Genomic DNA, 19,461 nt, shown 5'->3' with positions numbered 1-19,461 from the left:
AGCAAGAGCACATCAGGAATTCTTGGATTCAGAATTCAGTGCCTCTGATTTCCCTGTATTGTTTTACCAGAAAAACTGACAAATACAGAAGAAAACAACAGCATTCAGCAAAATCAACACCATCCTCAGACATCAATGTGAACAAAAGTATTAAAATTAGCTTAAGTAAACAGTACTAAAGATAGCTTAACAATCCATCCAAAAAAAGCCAATTCTGTTCCTCTGACTACTCATGCTTTGTTTCGAGCAATTTTTAGAGGCACAAGGAATTCTGGTAGACACCACTAGTGATTAGATGCAATCACTACATTTGAAACTGAGTCAGCAATAAAAAATTAACCATAGCACCATCATATTCAACTGGTTCAATCATTGGATTGGACTTCAATGGATAGATACTGACTTTCACCTAGAAAGTAAAATTTTCAATTTAAATGACATTTTTTAAAAACCATCACAAGTGTGTCCTTCACAAAATATTCAGAAACCATAAATTTAACTACTAGCTCTGAATGAAGCATATTCACTTTTATTGAACCTAATAGACCTTACCATTTTTTTCTCAAAATTTAAACCATTCAAATATTTTATTGCCGTGCATTTAATTCAGTAGTCTCAATCACAATTTCAGTTCTGTGAATATAGAAGTATTCTATCCTAGTTAGAATACAGCAAATTCATAAAATACAAATACGTATCATAAAATAGTATAGTAAAAAATAACCATAAATTTTAGATGCAGAGACTTAAGACACAACATGCTTTGCCTCCTTACCCACATACAATACTAATAGTGTTAGATGTATTTTCATGTGCATTCATGTGTTAGATGTATTTTCATATTGAAGTGCAAATACAGATTGTGAAAATCCCTTCTTACTGATGTTAAAACTTAATAACCTTTCACTCAGCCATTGAAAGACAATCTCCATAGACCAATATTTATTTCCTTCAGCTGAAATGTATTTTAAGAAGTATTTGCTTAGAAAAGCAAACTTCATTTTGTCAGTGAAAAATAGGCAAGTTTCTCTAAAACCAAGAAACGGAATGGTTTGCATTACAGATCCATGTTAATTAGCACTCTCTGCAAAATATTTAATAATTTTTTTTTTTCATTTATCTAAGGAATAGTCTTTAAAAAGAAGGCCATGTGCTACATACCCCTTGTTCATCCAGTTTAAGCAGCTGCTCAGGTACTTTGGGTGAGCTGGAAGCCTGTCTCAGGCACTGGATGCTCAGCTCTGGTATTACATACTCCAGCACCTCTTTGAGAGGCAGACCTCTTGCCGTGCCATGACGAGCAGTGGATGGTATAGCATCTTCTAAAATTGCTCCTCTAAGTGTAGTAAGCTGCAGTAAAGGTACAACACACAAAACATTTTTAGCTATAATACTCTAAACCCTAGAGATAAAAACTTCAAGGTTTAGCAAAAGCATGGGAAAAAAGAAATGGAAAGAAAAATATCCTCATTTTAATTTATTTTTTTGGCCAGTAAAAAAATTATTAAATAACTTTAAAAGAGCAGATAAGCTTTCAATTTCTAAGTGACAAATACAATTCAGCTTAAAGAAATTGATGAAGCATGTTAACAATTTATTACAATTGCTAAGAATATTCCTTTTCTGGGGGAGGGGAAAGTATTAAAGACACTAGTAAACTAAAACCACTTAAATCTGCCATACTACCCTAGCAAACACAGTAATCAAGTGTGAGGCTGAACATGTGAGCTAAGCTACAGCTGTTCACAACTTTACTTAACCCATTTACCTATTATTTTATCTATGCTGTTCTATCTTCATTGGATTTGACAAAAAGAGAGTAATTTCTTAGAACTAGGTCACCTGGATCACCTTTCCACACAAACATACATGGACACCCCATTTTTGGCTATTAAAAAAAAAATCTAAACTGTAAACAAAAATTATATCTACATCTATATCTATTTTTACATCTGTTTGCAAAAGCACAAGAGCCCAGTGATATCAGAAGGTCTGGCTAACACTTCTCTATAGCATAGGCAAAATAAAAATCAGTAGTTCTAAGGATTCCAAAAATTTACAGAAGTTTGCTACAATAATACCATTGTATGTTTTCATACAACTCTAAGGTAGTTGCTGTGATAAAGAAATTTTTTACCAAGAGATATTAAATTGCTTGAAATAGAAGTTATGAGACTTCGCACACAACAACCACAAGCAAATTCTTCTTTCAATTAAGACCATTATTTTATAAATATATTAATACTTCTTCTGCAAATCATCCATATAGAAGTACATAGAAACATGTCACAAAAAGCTTCTAAGAAAGTATTTTTAAACAAAATGAAAAGGTACAAATAAGTCATTATACTAGTTTTCCTATTTTACAGCTCCCTTTATCCCTACATTTCTTAATCTTTCATTTCTATAATTAGAAACATAACATCAAGCAGCCTTATCCACGCTTATCTTTAGCTGTGTTAACATCTGTTCCCTTGCTTGCACCTTGCAGTTCTCTTCAGCCAACTTACCTCCTTTTTGGGTGCTCAGCCAAAAAGACAAAAATTTTATGTGGTACAGAAAAGGAAAACTTTGTTCAGGAGCAACTACATTTACTAATGGTACAGGAAACATCCTTTCCCACTAAGAGATTTACTTTCAAAGTTGGTAATGTACTCCCAGACAAAAAAACTAGTATCCTAAGCTCTAAGTCAACTTTTCCATTGCTTTGCAGAATTATGGAATGAACATTACCTCACTTGTCCTGAAAACTATACGATAGTTGAACTGAGATCCTTCTTTCTCCTTCGCATCTTCAACCTTTTCCCTCCGGATGCTGACTGCTACAGGTCCAAGATTTTCATCTATTCCAAAGTAGTTCTGATGCTCTTTTACACAGGAATGAATGAAGAGATAAGAGTAAAGTATGAAACCCCTGGAAAATTTTCATCAAATCCCAAAAACATTTCTGCAGCAAGAAAAAGAGATCATTTTTAATTGAACCATGAGGTCTGTGAATACACCAGCTGGTGATCTTCTGAACTGTACAGTAAGTGCATAAATCACAAATGCTAAGTTTGATGAGCAAAATGGTCACTCATATCACATAAATTACTGCAACTGCTGCTATTATGAAATATTTTTTCCCTTTTTTACTACAAAGTTAATATTTCTGTTTCTAGCTATAGGAAACTAGTTTGGAGAAACTGTATCTACATATAATCTTGAATAAAAGCTAGGAGTCTTCAAACAAATAAGATTTATTCTTATTCTTATTTACAACTTTACATTCCAAGCAGCAACTCGGTCTCAACAAGGGAAAACTGAGTCTAGTAACTCTTCAGTGTTTGATGAATAGTTAAATTCATCCTCGAGGCAACTGGTCCAGTCTGGGAGAGTAAAGCACTATGAGCTGAAGAGAAAGATCACATCAGAGACCATTTAAGGAGACCAGACACACTCAAATCCATGTGACCAATCAGGACCTGTGCCGAGGCTCCTTTTTACCATCTTTGAAAGGTCATAGTGAGTAGTTACAGTCACCTTTAAAAAAGGGCAAGAGGGTCTGGGAAGCCATAGAACAGCCACAATAAATTTTAGTTCCCAGGGAGATTAAGGAACAAATTCTCACAGAAGACATTTCCAGGCACATGAAGGACAGAAAGATACTTGGAAACAGCTTGCATAGATTTAGAAAATGCAAATCATGCATGACCAATCCAGTTGTTTTCTGCAGTGATGTGACTGGCTTTATGGATGAGGAAGGAGCAGTGAATGTCACCCATTTGTGCCTTAGCAATGCTTTTCACACAGTCTCCCATAGTATATCTGTGTAGCTAAACTGACAAGACAAGGTCTGGACATGCAATTATAAGGTGGGCAGAAACCAGCTGGACAGTTGACCTTGTAGGACTGTGATCAGTAATACGAATTCCAATTAGTGGCCAGTTACTAACATGTTTATCAGAATTTGATGGTGGAGGTGTTATTGTTTAATAGAGTTTTTCATAATCTAAATGATGGAATGGAGTTCATCCTCAACAAGTTGCTCACCTTGACCAAACTCTAAGAGAATAGTTCATGTATTGGAGGTTAGGACTGCAGATGGGTGCAATAGATGAAGGGGAATAACCAGCAGGCTTTTAACAAATCAGCAATATGTGCACAGGGCAGACATGGAAATGCATAATCCTTGCAGTTCTAACAAAAGCAGGCAAGGGTAAAGCCACACAGGTAGAGTCCTCCAGCTGTAGGGTGTCTGTGCTTCACTTCCCACTCTCTCCTTCCCCTGGAGGCAGCTACTGCTGAGCTGTGACAGCTGAGCTGCATGTGAAGCAACTCTTAAACCACTTGAAGTTTTCAACCTGACACTTTAAAACAAACTCTCACTTTGGCAATCCAAGAAAATGGACTGAAAAGGCCTTATGAAGACCAACACAGAAATGCATGTAGAACTGAACAAGCTCATACAACAGGCTGGGAACCCACTGCCTCAGGAGCCTCTCTGTGGAAGAGGACTGGGGACCCTGTGAGCACAGGCTGCAGCAGCCAGCAGGACCTCCCAGCAGAGATGGAGGGCAACCACACTCTGGGCAAGAGCATTGCAGCAGCTCAGGAGAACATTGTGCCTTTCTGTTTGGCACTTTTGAGGGCACATGAGAAGCAGTGTCCAGTTTTGGACAGAGTGGGACAAGGCCAACAGACAACTATGAAGACAATTAGAGGGCTGGAGAATACAAGAGATGAGGAAAGGCTAAAAGAAATGGGCTTGTGCAGCTGAAGAAGAACAGATTAACAGGGGAAATAACTGCTGGATCCCACGAGCTGCTGGGAGGTTGTAGAGAAAGGAGAAACAGACTCTTCTAGAAGGTACAAAGTGAAAGAACAAGATGCAACCATCACAACATGCAGCCTCTGAGTGGGGGGAATCCAACAAAAACAGGTCTCCAAAAGAGATTGTGAAGTCTCCATCTTAGATACTATAAAAAACCTAAAGCCACAGCTAAAGGGAAATAGGTTTTGAGCAACTTATTCAGAACCTACATTTAAAGGGAACTTTAAAGGGAACTTTAAATTTGACTAGATGTCCTGCAGAAATGTCTTCCAATCCAATTTATACTATAATCCCATATTTTAGATAACAATTAATTTACTAATTTCTCCTTAAAGATTGTCTGGATTAAAAAAAAAAAAAAAAAGCATTTTGCTAGCATTTTTGAGCTAGTTTAGTACTTTTTTTAAAGTAATGTATTTATAGAAATGTGAAAAGCAGTTTTTTCCAAAATGTTTTTCACTAAGAAGTTATCCATACTCTCGGAATTAATGCAAAAGAATGAAATAATCCCTACATAAAGGACAGTCTTAATTCTCAAATCAAGTTTAAATTAAGTTTCCAGTAGTCTTTCAAAGTCTACCTACGATGTATGTAGGTGGTTCCAATCCATCTCCTAGTAGAAGGAAAATGAGCATCACTACATTACAATTTTTTTTGGAAGGAACACCTGGAATCAACAAGGTGCAGGCATTAAATTATCTGCTCCTGCTCTCCAACTACATTCCTTTCCCAGTGTGAGAATTGTACCTGCATGGATAAATAATGTACCTTATGGACTTCCCAGGGTTAAATTAAAACTTTGAGTCTAAATGGGCAATTTTATTAAATGGAACAGGACTTTATAGAGAACACAGAGAAAGGGAGAGAGAGAAGTTCAGACATCAAACACTTCCAATAACATAAAAGCTCCCCACAGCTGCATGACTCAGGCTTTGACATAAGGTAAACTCCTCAGTAAGAAGTCTAGAGCTTTCCATTGTGATGTAAATCTACAAAATTGTTGCACGCAGTTGCTAGATTTCTTGGCTGCAGTATTACTGAGCAAAAAAATACAAGTGTGTGCAGATACCTACAAATTTCTTGTACAACATGAAAGACACAAACCCAAACACACTATTTATATTTATAAAAAATAAAATAGATAAACCAGAAAAGAAAAGTAAGGAAGCTGAATTAAATTGAATAGCATGGCTACTGATATACTGGGTTTGGGGAACACATTTTCAACTCAAGGCATCTTTTTTTTTAATTTCAAAAAGTACAAACTCATTAAACTCATTTAAATGTGTTTATGTTGGTTTAAAAGAACCAGTAGGGGAGAAAAGAAGAAAATAAGTGCTATTTTCTAGCTGAGATCTAGAGAGATACTAAAATATTTGTAATTTTTTACTTTTTCACTTTGAGGAATAGTTGTCAATTTTTCTCCTAACACAAAAGTTTTAGTTGTACAAAACTGAGTTAATATCAATACCTTGCTAAGCCTGTACATTTCTTTTAGGACATTTTTTCAATCCCATATCAGCAGATAGTGCCAGTAACATTAAATGATTGCAAGCATCCCTCAAATAAAAAGCATAGTAATAATAAACAAGTCTCAAGTAATTATGAGTATAATTGTACAAGGGGAAATGGACAAATCAATGATAATCAAAACAATGAGATAAAAAATATATTCTAGCTTTTGCAATTCTCAACTGAAAACTGAGACAATATATTCAATAAATATAACATATTTTATATCAGTTGCAAAGGATTTGATTTTAACAATAGTTACAAAGCTTATAAATATGCAGTATAAAACTACAACTCATTTCAGAAAACACTGAATCCCAAATCTCACATTTCTTGAAAGGGAATGGAATAATTAGTACTACACATGCCAGGGTGTTTCTTCCATGCATCTTAAAACAGAAATAAAACTAGTATGCTGACAAGTGCCAATTATAAAACTGTGAACAAAATGAAATGTTCAGAAAGCAGTTTCTTTTTCATATATATTTTCCTAAAGGCAATAGAAATCAGTGATAGTATGTAAAAGTAACTATTGTTTGCTCAATTGTTGTTTCATCCTACCACAATGATTTTCACAAAATTAAACTGCACAACTAAATCTAAAAATCACCTAGGAGAGCTCACTGTCATGGAAGAGCATCACACAGACCCAGTATGAACATAAATGTAGATTTTTCTTTTCAATATTGAAGTTCAGGCCAGCAGCAAGACATCTTGGTGCCCAGTGCAAAATGTCTGGATTATTTCCTCTGTCCACACTAAGTTTTGCTTAGGTGAGAACTGTATTCAATTAGAATTAATGACATGATTCCCTACGTGCTTGATCCCTTAATAGACCAGGTATTAAAAATTAAGATTTTAGTTTCCTCTGCTTGTTCGCCCTGACTTATTGCATCATAAAAGCCATTCAATACAGATTTCTCTCATTTAGCCTCTGTTACTGCTCTATAAAAAGATAATGCAGAACAGGCCATGGCTTTCATATCATTGTAAAGGTGAGAAGGTAACAATTCATTACTGGATATTAAATGAATCATACCATATTTACTTTTGAAGAACTCTGCCTAGAGAACAATTAGTAACAACCTCAGTTTCTGAGTGTTACACTATGTGGGACAAAACTCTGAGAAACTCTGATACTATTTCAGAACAGAAGTTAATAAAAACTAATTACATTCACATCAATTTTGCAGAAAGGTCATTAGGTTTGTTCATAATATAGCATTTAAAGTGGCTTTGAGTATGCATCTGCATTTTCTTTTTATAATTTCTCTGACAAGATTTTTCTTCACAGAAGTGTTCCGCACTTCAGCACTTGTAACTCATCCAAGATAAAAGCACTTCACAAACAAGTCCTCTTTCATCTGGCTTAATTCTTGTCTCCCCCTTCCTCCTGCCCATCCTGCCACCACCTTTGTCTACTGACAGTCTTCCTTTCATTTTTGTGAATGCCAATCTTTTCTTCTCTCTGCCCCTCAAAAAATGTGCCACCCTTTTGTCAAAAGTTTCACTTCATTGTCTTGCACTCTGACTCCCTCAACACTTTTTATATCCTTTACAACCTGTCTAGCTTGGAATCCATTTTGAACCTGTGAATTTACTGTCCATTCCTTGCTTAGTTGTGGGTCTTATTTTTCCTCTTCCATCACAGATCCAGATTCTTCTCTTCCTTGCCTTTTAAGCAGTTTTTTTACAGCTAATATATTCTCAGTTTCTATTGTATTGTGACCAGCACTGTACTGGATCCTCTTTTGAGTCCCTTTTAAAGGGTTACAGGAGGAAGGAGTAACAGCAACGTGCTTATTTCCCGATGTTCAAATATAGTTAGAAAGCAGAGGAAGTATGATTTCAAGAACAAGAATTGAGCTGTAACAGTTTTTTAAACAAAGAAGCAGACTTCTTCTTTTCTTTTAGTAAAAGCAAGAAGTTCTAGCTGTAATTCATAATACAGAAAGGACAGAGACAGGTATTTTGGAGTTCTCCCACAAAACCAGGGATTTCATCCACATTGCACAAGCCAGTACTTAATGCAGACTATCAAAGTTGATCACAAAGTAGAAACAGTTTATCTGAATAATGGTTAAAGCCAAGATAATTACTATGCTGACAAGAGTATCCTGGCAGTTTGCAGACTGAACACATCCTAGAAGAAAGGGCTATAAGGCTAGGAGAAAGGCATAAGACATCCTTCTTTATGCTGAAAAACGAAATAACATCAGAAGGTCTCTATTTAAGAAGTATGTACATGTGCATACAATATGAAACTATATCTAGTTGCATCTAGAAGAGAGTCAGAAGCCTCAATAATAAAACTTTCTCTTTTGGAGTCAGCTTTTAGGAAATAATTATTTCCACTCTGAGTATCAGTATTTCCAGCGCATTTACTGGATATAAATGACATCTTTTCCTCCTGCTTATCAAGAAAGTTTGGGTTGGAGAAGTTAACTTACATGCTATTTTATAGGACCCTTCATTAAATCAGTTAATGAACTCACACAGTTATTGCATAACCATACATAACCCACTACTTTGCCCAGAGAGAGCAAAAATAACAGGCTTGATTTCAATAAAGACTTTCAAGATTCTCTGGAATACCTAGGTCTCTCCATAAAGAAGAAGGAGAACAAATTATAATCTGTAATAAACAACTTAAATCTGATGCATGGATACATCAGAACAGTTGCATTAGAAATATTTACCTTTTCCATAGAAGAACTTGCGGTAATAATATGCTCCAAGATCAATGTGTTCTATGATGTAACGCTTCACTTTCTCTCTGTGAATGGACTGGTTTTCCCTTGGTACTTCCAGTACTGAAACACCAGCATTTGTGCAATGGGAACTCAGAGAGGATTCAAAAGAACAACTTTCACCTGAAGAAAAAGATGCTGAATTTGCCCTAGAAAGCGCAATCCGTCTATCTCCTTCCCCACCAGTTTCATTCCTGAAGTAAGGGCAACTCAATACTAAATCATTGCTTTTCCCATCGCCCTCATCAGCATCCAAATTCTCTTTTGAATTGAGGTCCTCTTTGCTTCCCAAAGGAGATTCACAGTTTCCAGTCTGGCCTGCTGGCATCTGAGTTTGTGACGCAGCTGAGGCCCCAGTGGTGATATTTTTTCTTTTTCCTACATTTACTCTGGTAGCCATTGCTTCATTTATGTTAAACAAAACGCTCTGAACATCATAATGTGCAAAACATTTCTGACAGTTCCAAGAACGAACATTTCTCTCAAGTCTATCATCCAGGTCTGATGAAAACTTAAAAGTTTCGTGCTCACTTTTAACTGTTCGCAATTTTCTAAACAGAGATGTTTCTACTGCTTCTGATTTAAGTCTCCTCTTGAAAGATTTCTCCCTGTCTCGACCAATAAGTAGGGCACTATCCATATAATCCAACCCAGAAATCCTGACAAATTCTCCCCTGGAAATCTGTGCAGCAGCATGTAGACTCGGAGAAACCGTAGGATCACAGTGGAAAAACTCAGAAAATCCAAAAGGAGCAAGGGTTTTATGTTCAAAATTTTCCACTCTGTATCCTCTCAGCATTGCAAAAAAATTTTCTCCAGACAAGCCTTGTCTATCAATTGAAGAAGTACTGCCATATTCTCTGTGAAGAGCTGCTCCAGTATTTGGGTTAACAGCATTTTGGTCTAACACATCTTCAGCATCAATATCACTTATTGTCACATCACTGTTGCTTCTTTGCCTTATGGGATGAAGACCCCTTTGAGGTGAATGAACAAAAAGATCTCCAATTGAATATTTTCCCTCTGTAAATTCCAGTTCTAGCTCTTCTTGCTGTTCATCGCTTTGGTCATTTTGTCCATTTGGAAGTACGGAGCCAACACCTTCATAACTGGCTGGAGGTCTGTTTTCCCAAGCAGCTTTACTCAGCTCCTTAGAACAATCCTTTTTGGGAGGCCATTCAGATACCCTTGCTCGAACACCCATTTTAGGCACGGCTGGTGTACCATTTGTTTGATTATTTTCAGCTTTGCTAGAGGCATTTGAAGAAACAGGAGGACCCATGCTACCATTCAAGGCTTTAAGTTTCCTAGCAAAATAATCGTCAGATTGCATGCTTCTTGAAGACTCCCTGAACTTGGAGGAAGTTCTGCTAACCTTGTGCTTATCTTCTTGCAAAGACCTTTGATCACTCATGTCCAGTCAGTGGGAGGAGAACCACTACTATTGCATAAATTTACTGTTACATTTGTTATTACATCGTCTTTTATGGGCCAATAAACTGTGATATAAAAATACTGTTATAGTCTTCCCACAGGTGCAGGCAGGGACCTCAGTGTACCATTTTTGCACAATTTCTATCAGGAGAGCAATCTGAAAACATTTCCTTCAGTTCAGATGCATTCAGTTCAGTATTAGTCCAGAAAAATTTCTTAAATCTGTTCATAAGGAAAAGGAAAAAAAATGTTAAAATGTTTATACTCAATAACAGTAAGTTTTCACCTGTTTCTTGTATACACATAACACCCCATGAAACTGGATGGACCTAAAGTGACTTGCTTTGTATTATTTTCTATCCTTGGACTCCTTAAAACCCAGCAAATGTAGTAATTCCAAGTTTTTCATGCGATTCCACAGGATGTGAGCAGCTTGAACCTGCATCTCTCATGGGGTCTCCAGTACATGCACAAGCAGAATAGTCACAGACAATTCTCTCTGCATTCCCTGCAATGCTGACAGCAACTCAGATGCCTACTCTCCATCTGATCACTGGGGTTTGTTCACATAACATCTAAGACACTCTTTTCCAAACTTTCCTGAAAATGGTTAATGCACACAGGAGTGATGGGGCAAGACTGGTAGACGTAAGTAAAATATATGGAGCAGATAGGACCTTATAAAGAGAGATGTGTTTTGCCCCATTTAAAAGAACATTTAAAGATAAGTAATTGTTCCACTATGATTAAGTCAGTGAATTAATGTATTTCGTTTCCTTCCCCTTCTCTCTTCCCAAAGGGGAGGTTTACTTACATTCCTTTCTTTGGAGTGCAAACCACTATTTAGCTGTGTAAAACAGTTACAGTTGTTTCTGTTATATTCTATTCCTCTGGTTGGAAACCCAGACTATTAACCCCGTTATTGTGATAAAGAACATGTCTCTTTTCTTCTGTAAATAAGAAAAGATAGTAGCTCTATTGATAAGCCTTGATTTGATTACAAAATTGGAACTGTTAGGATATAAAAATACTCTTCAATAGTCCATGACTCATGCTGTAAAGATTCATATGCAGGCACAGTCCATCCATTAATCCATTGCATAAAAGCAGATTAAAGCCAGAGACAAGACAGAATGCTGTGTACTTCTTCAGATTTTATTCCTTAAACAAAAATGCCAACATAACAATCTTTTAAGATGCTGCAAATAAGGACAATATGCATTTATCAGAGACTAAAAAGAAGTCAGGTTAAATTAGCTTGGAATATGAATTCTCCCTTGATTTCAATTACAAGATGAGGCAACAAGAGGAGTTCAGAAGATGAGTGATTTTTCTCCTATATTTAATTCCTATAAAAATTCCTTGGAGGATGGGGAGGAAGGATGAGACAAGGGACAAAGGAATAATATAAATTAAAATGTGACACCTTATTTTTATCTGCTTGTCAGAAATCAACCAAAATTGTGTTTGATATAGCAAACTTTAGAAGACTTCTGCAGTGTTGAGGTAACAAACACAAGTTAGACTTCAGCACTCCCATAATGGCTATGGTTTCTATGTGACCAGTAGTAGAAATTGCTGACAGTTTCAAAGACAATGTATCTCTGCAGCCTACTTTCACTCCATAGAAATTCCTTGCTGGCCGATGAAGACAATTAAATAGGTTCCTTACAGAAGTCCAAAAGATTACTTAAACAACTGACATATTCAGAGAAATAGCACTTGAAAAGTGGTAAGTAGGATTTTTAAACACTGACTTATGAAAATACTATACAAAAAGAAAAATAGTGGTCAAAGAATCATAGAATGGTTTGGGTTGCAAGGGACCTTAAAGATCATCTAGTCCCAACTCCCTGGCACGTACAGGGACACTTTCCATTAGACCAGGTTGCTCAGAGCCCCATCCAACCTTGCCTTGAACACTTCCAGTGATGGGGGATCCACAACTTCCCTGGACAACCTGTTGCAGTGCCTCACCACCCTCATAATGAAGAATTTCTTCCTAATATCTGATCTCTTTCAGTTTAAGACAGTTAATCATCATCCAGCCACTACATGCCCTGTAGAAGTCCCTTTCCAGCTCTCTTGTAGGCCCTTTTTAGGTACTGGAAGGCCAGAATTAGGCTTCCTTGGAGCCATCTCTTTTCCAGGCTGAACCACCCCAACTCTCTCACAGTCTTTCCTCACAAGAGGTGTTCCACTCCCCGATCATTTTCATGGCCTCCTCTGGACTCACTCAAACAGGTCCAAGTCCTTCCTGTGCCGGGTATCCCAGAGCTGGATGCAGGGTTCCAGGTGGGGTCTCACCAGAGCACAGCAGAGGGGCAGAATCCCCTCCCTCACCTGCTGCCCACACTGCTTTGGATGCAGTCCAGGACATGTTTGGCTTTCTGAGCTGCAAGCACACACTGCTGCGTCATGTCCAGCTTTTCCTTCACCAATAATAACCCAAAGAGTTCTTTGCAGGACTGCTCTCAGATATGTCAATATGCTCAACATTTTTGGAGCACAAGTAATACTGCAAAGTTAAAATAAAAGAAAGTTCCTTGCAAATTAACATGAACAGTGGAGAGCTTTTTAATCACTTCTTAGACTCTTCTTTATACCATCATAGAAGTGGAAGAAACCTTTGCTATATAAAAACTCTGAAGGAAAACTAAACTATTCCAGAATCATCTTTTCTGTTTCTGCCAGAATATAGAAGAGTGAGAACACATAGTAAGTTTAATTTCACATACTGGGAAAGATATTTAACTTCTTATTAAAGGTTAATACAATTTTCTTTGAAATGATGGTGAATTACATCTTGTAGCCTCCCTGCCCTTTTCTACATAAAAACCATTCATAGAAGTCATTAGTTTATGCATTTTAAAATTATGAAAAATCTCTGAATAATAGGAAAAAAGACATATAAGGTAAGAAAAGGCTGTCTTGCAAAAATTCCATTCTTTTCTTCTCATGTGTTAGCCTTTTTTCTATCATAAGCATTTGCAGTGTAGCATTTTTCAATCAATCATAAGCATTTGCAAAAGTAGTGAATTGGACCAAGAGCATAATGAAGGTTGAATTGAAACTGGAGATGAGGTGCAGAAGGAAAGAGCAATAGATGGACACTACCAGCTCACTTATTTTCAATCCAAATCCACAATGTGATTTAATGTTTGACCTCACAAACATCTGCATTTGTGAAAGGCATCAGAGCCTGAAGGCCATGGGGAAGCAAGACTTTTTGTGTTTCTTCTCTGTTAGTGGTGGTAGCTTAAATACCTGATGAAGAATGGCCTGAATATTTTAACATAGGTGCATTGCAAAAGACAGTACTTTAATAGAGAATTCATTTTCTTTACAGTGCAAAGCTGGTGTGACAGAAGACTAAAAAATGCCTGTTTGGAAATGAAGGTTGATATTTTATTGGAAATAGTAATGTTTGAAGAAGTGATGCAATATATTTAAGATACATTGTTAATTTTTTTTTTTAATCTGAAATTGACCTAATTGAAAAAAAAGTCTGCCTGTTTTTTAACATGACAGACCCTTTCTGTAAATTCCTATAACTCAGCACAGTAGCATGTTCTGGCTGACAGTTGACTTATGGATGGCACTATAGTCTCATGTTATCTGTTGTTAAGGATTTTCTCTCTCCACAGTAAGAATTTACCAACTCGCAAATATTGCACTGATGTTGACACTATTTTTTTTTTTTTTTTTTTTTTTGCTGAATTTAGTAAACTAATACTTCCACAAAGAACGATGTCAATGTAATCATGAGTACTCTTCTCTTCAGACCTGTACAGCTCTTTTGGTCAAGTTCTACACTTCCCTCTTTTCATCTCACCCTAGCATTGAAGAATGGAATCAGTGACAGACAAGGTCAAAAAAGAAAAGCTGGATGCCTACTCTGCTGTTGTGCTCCTGCCAACCCTTCCCACTAAGACTGCTGGATGTTATGCAAATAACTTAAGTTCCTTCCACACAGCTACAAAGACTTCCTTCTGAGCTCAATACAGCAGCTGGTTTGTTAGCTACAGTTACAGTTCTTTAACATGGAATGATTCCAAGTTTCCTGGGGACCTGGATACGTGCCCACAAATGTTCCTGTGCCAGTAGCGGAGCAATGAATGAGAACTGTGCTATTGGACTATCCTGTCAAAAGGAGGTTGTTTGGTAATGCTGCCTCATGTCAGCCTTGATAGATGGAAATGAATTATTTAAGAAGTCTTTCTGTGATCATTTTGTTGATCAAGACTTTGGAAATCTGCCCCTATTATTATGTAATGCTATCATCCTAAAAAAGAATGCAGAATTTGGATGAAAGCATTAATCTCTACTATTTATCAAGATGACAATTCTATACACCATGACTCTCAAGCTCTACTAATCTTTAAAAAAATGTGAAGTGCAATTTGATAAAACTGGAGTACAGGCAGTAATAATATGCCAAAAGCTGAAGACCTGACATTTAATTTGCATTCAATTGGTTCTACACAGCATTTTCTGTGTCTCCCTCCAGTTAGTTTCAAGTCTTCAGAGAAACACAGCGTGGTGCAGTAGTGTTATGTACTTGGCCCATACAGCAGAGCAGCAGCTACACAATTGCCACTTCATGGGAATCTGAAGTTTGCAAGAAAATTCTGCACATGCTTTCAAGTGCAAGGAAAAAGAAGAGTTCAAGGGACAAATGAACATGGTTCCTAAGCTGCCTGTATTTCCACAAGTTCTAGAAAAGATAACTCACTGAACAAATGTGTCACAAGATATGTCACAAAGATCTGTCACAAAACTAAGATCACCACTGAAAAAAGTAAATAATTTTTGAAAAATTACAAAATAGTAGAAGAAACTTTTTAAATTCAAGTTCCAACTTGTGGGGTTTTTTTTAAACAGACTATATTAGCAAGTATTTTTGGATTTATGTATTTTAATATATCTGTTAACAGCATCCATTTCTTAATGATTTCCTTAATATTCTTAATAGTTCCTAAAAGAACCATGCAATTTTCAGAAGCAAAGTGACAGCCATGCCTGGTTTCCCAGCAATGTTATTTGTGTGTTCAATTCAGAGAACTCTGATCACACTAAACTGTGATATCATATCACATGACAGTTGATTATGATGTCACACAGGAGACTTATTACTGCAGATAGTAGTATGAAAAAGAAAAATGAAAAATTAGTTCTTCATGTTTTTGCCTTTTTTTTCATGCAAATGTCTTTAGAAAATGATGATATTTAAGCATAATTGTCTTTAAATAGAATATTTCTTTCAAAGTTTTCCATAGGGCTCAGTGAATATTAAAGAATAACGCTAAACTATAATTGAGCTACTTATTCAGATTGCAGCTGTGGAAAATGGATTGGAAATAATACAATGATCAAATTATAAGCAGAGCTCATGAAAAAAAATGGTTCAAATTACTGTACATCAAATTTACAACTAAAGCTATAACTACTACAGTATAAATGGTTACTTCAGCTATGCATATTTCAGATACTTGATTAATATGCAGACATGGAAAAGAGGCAGAAGAACGATGGGAGGACTCTCATTTGGCAAATAGAAATACCGATGAGCTGCTCTGTAGTGAATATTTGTTGCACACTTCCTTAGCTATGCTGTATTTCTTTACATTTATAGTCTCTATGAGTGAAATTTCAAAGTAGAAAACTGAAAAAAACCCGTTGTTGAAATAACATAGTTACAAAAATGTATCCACAAACAATCACGAGGAGTGGGAGGGAGGGAAGGAGCTATACCTAAGAATGACAACAGCCTACATGATTCTCAGTGCTGGTGTAAGACCCTCACTTTTCTTAGCAAAACAGTGGAATTGCACTAATTTTGGACTGGTACAAGATTTTGGGTAAAAAAGAAATAAAAAACCATACTCTGTTTTTCAAACATAGTTCCCTCCTCAAACAAAGAAAATGGTAGATGAACATAAATACTGCGAAAGAGATGCAACAGAACTTTGAATTCCACATCTGTTTGGTGCTGTTCAGTGAAAGGTATTTTACTTTTAAGGGAGAGACCTCTCCAGCCATAACTTTCTCCTTCACCAATAGGCTGAGAAAAATCTGATGACCATCTATAGAGATAATTGTGTAAGAGGTAATAGCAAATAGACCCTTTGAAATGCTAAACTTGTTCATCCTATGGTGAAGATCCCCCAACTGTCATCTTGGCATTTCCAGAGAAATTATTTTAATAAATCTCACCTTCCAACTGCTAAATATAAAACTCAATACTGTGCATCAGTTTGGTTATTTTTAAATATACTGCATCCATTCAGTGAAAAAAACCAACAAAAAAGGCCATTACAAAAGATGCACTTTCTTCACTGTAACTCATTATACCAAAGAATATCTATAACAAACTTTCTGCAGTTTCCCTTTAGCTTATCTTCTACTACTTTTCCTGAATATGTGGTCCTACATATTTTCCTACATCTCAATTCATGCTTTGTTTAGTTAAAAAACACTGCTTAAATTTTTCATCCAGCAACTTAGGTTATCTTTCAGTGAACATCAGTGTTTTATACAGAGCTGTTACTGACCATAGTCTTACTGTCATTTATTTTAAACCTTGTTAGAAATCACCTTCTGTTACTAAAAACTGCATTTAGATAAATTTGTGACTGTTTCAGCACTGCAATTTCTTAGATTATTTATACCAATGTTCTGTTGTTCCATTAACACAAGACTTGACAGAGATACATTAAGGCTAATTTGATTTCCAGAACCAATTGGATATTGTCCTATTCTTACAGCTCTTATGCAGAGTTCATCTACAAAACTGGAACTGAAGCTGTATCTTATTCAGGTTGAACCATGTAAAGTAGCAGAGTTTAAACAATAGCAAAACTGCCACTGAAAAATACACTGAGAATATTTCATTTGCATTTTTCCAACTCAGTTCAGTTATTTTTAACTGAAATTATGAAACTTGAAATATAGTAAAGCCTACAACATAAAATAATTAATGAAGTAAAAAGGAAACTTTTTAACAGGAAGTCTTAGACCAAAGAACTGTTCCAGGAAAAGGTTGAAAATACATACATAAATCTTTTATATATATGTAATTGACCACCTATTATTCCAGGGGGAAGGGACATGCACCAAACTCCTCATAGATTATTATTATTAACTGATACTATTTTTTTACAGTCTTTAATAATTGCAAATAGAAGTTATTTGACCTATCAGTCAAATTCTGGTATCAGTGAAAATTTTTTACAATTTCACATATTCTAAACTCTCTTTGTTTTCTTTCATTCTTTCCATTCAAGAATCTAGATATCAAAGGGCAGGAATAACAAAAAAAGTACCCAAATTATTGTGTATTAAATAATCTGGTTTTTTTAGAGAGACTAAAAAGACATCCAGAATGTAATTTACACAGAATCATCCAGTCTGACATACTAAGACACTGCCCTACTTTAAAGAATTTAGAGATACTTATGCCTGTTCCGCCAACATTTCACAATAATTGCAATTTCCTCATAAATAGAGTCATCTTTAAAATACTAGTAAAGCAGAATTTTAATTCTAGTTTCATCTTTGAAAATGAAGAGTCTTCAACACATAATGATATAGATGTTTCATAAACAAGATTCACACAAAAATAGCAGTCAGCAGATTAATACAAATAAATTTTGCATAATACTTTATACGTTCAGTATAGTTCAAGATTTTAGAAAGAAGGAAGCAAAAATCTGTTTGCATTACGTGTTCTTTTCCTCAGCCATAGATCCAATTCAGTAAGGAGTTCACATTAGACAAAGCAGGAATTATTCTGAAAGGGTAAGGATGACTCATTTTCAATTATAATACAGAAACACTGCATTGAAGCAAGTTCCACTCAAAAAGCAACAACAACAAAAAAACCAGTGGTCTCCTCAAACAAGCTGGACAACATCTGAAATTTCAGTGGAAAGAGAATTGTCTATAGGCTCAGAAATTGTCAAAAGTCAAACTGTCTGAGGATTGTTGAATTGGCCCTTCCTGCATGAATGTATGCATTCTCATTTAAATTGCATCATCCACAAGGCAGGGACCATTCCTTTGTCCACTGTACAGGATGCCAAACACCATGATAACCCCCATGGCAAACAACAAGTGGACCAAGACACTGTCAGAGGCAAAGCTTAGAAAGATAAAGACAGGACTCGTGCAGCTTGCTCGCATTATTCAAAGACAAAGAAAAGGACAACCAATTGTATGAGCACCTGGATAACAACACCAAAAGAGAAATACAGCACCTGTGAATCACCTAGCAGAGGAGTATACAGAAAGGAGCATATTCATATTGTATGTTGAGAAAAAAACATACATGTGCTCCATTTCAAAACAAACTTTTTACCTTTGAGTTGTTAAGAAACATTCGCAAGTACTACAAATGTTGTCTTTTATGCAGGTCTTATAGAATACTGGCAGAAACAAAAAGCAACTCAGTGATTTAGAAGAGTACTGCATTATTTTAAAACAAAGAGAAGAACATATTGTACACCTTTTCCCATAATTAGTCACATCAGAAATTATTTCTTCTAATTCTAGCTCAGTGCCCAGAATTGAAATTCCAATTGAAAAGCACTCTGCCTAAGAGCGGGCATAGAGAAAACTAGATGAAAAAACCCACAAGAAGCAACCCACTTAACATTAAGAAATGTCTATTTCATAAAAAAAAGTCACACTGTAAGATTTTTTAACAAATTGCTACAGATGGAATGATGGGATTGAAAAATTAGAAGTAGTTGAATAATATCATTATCTGAGTTATCAATCTTCAACATTTAAGGCTTTGTGAATGAAGACAGATTTTTAACTGAAAAATATGCTCAAATTTCTGACAATGCACTAGCACTGGATTTTCTACAGTTTTTTTCTACAGCTTTTGGGATATATATGTCAGGCTGTTCCCACATAGTGCATACAATTGCTTTTGATTATTCTGAA

General features: G+C 36.0%; 1 protein-coding gene across 6 annotated transcripts in view; it reads right to left on the bottom strand.

Moving 5' to 3' along the window:
• The window catches only part of SIPA1L2 (signal induced proliferation associated 1 like 2), a 126,519-nt gene that overhangs the window by 62,122 nt on the left and 44,936 nt on the right, over positions 1–19,461 (bottom strand). For all 6 annotated transcript variants that reach the window (XM_077175598.1, XM_077175599.1, XM_077175600.1 and 3 more), the window contains exons 3-5: positions 9,025–10,731; positions 2,734–2,867; positions 1,162–1,350 (exon numbers count right to left, since the gene is read on the bottom strand). In XM_077175598.1, coding sequence (XP_077031713.1) covers positions 1,162–1,350; positions 2,734–2,867; positions 9,025–10,489 — 1,788 coding nt within the window. In that variant the 5' untranslated portion in view covers positions 10,490–10,731. The remainder of the gene's footprint in view (positions 1–1,161; positions 1,351–2,733; positions 2,868–9,024; positions 10,732–19,461) is intronic.

Source organism: Agelaius phoeniceus, chromosome 3 (assembly GCF_051311805.1).
Source record: "Agelaius phoeniceus isolate bAgePho1 chromosome 3, bAgePho1.hap1, whole genome shotgun sequence".
NCBI lineage: Eukaryota > Metazoa > Chordata > Aves > Passeriformes > Icteridae > Agelaius > Agelaius phoeniceus.
The sequence above is the reverse complement of the archived record's forward strand: the minus strand, read 5'-3'. Positions and strand labels throughout refer to the sequence as shown.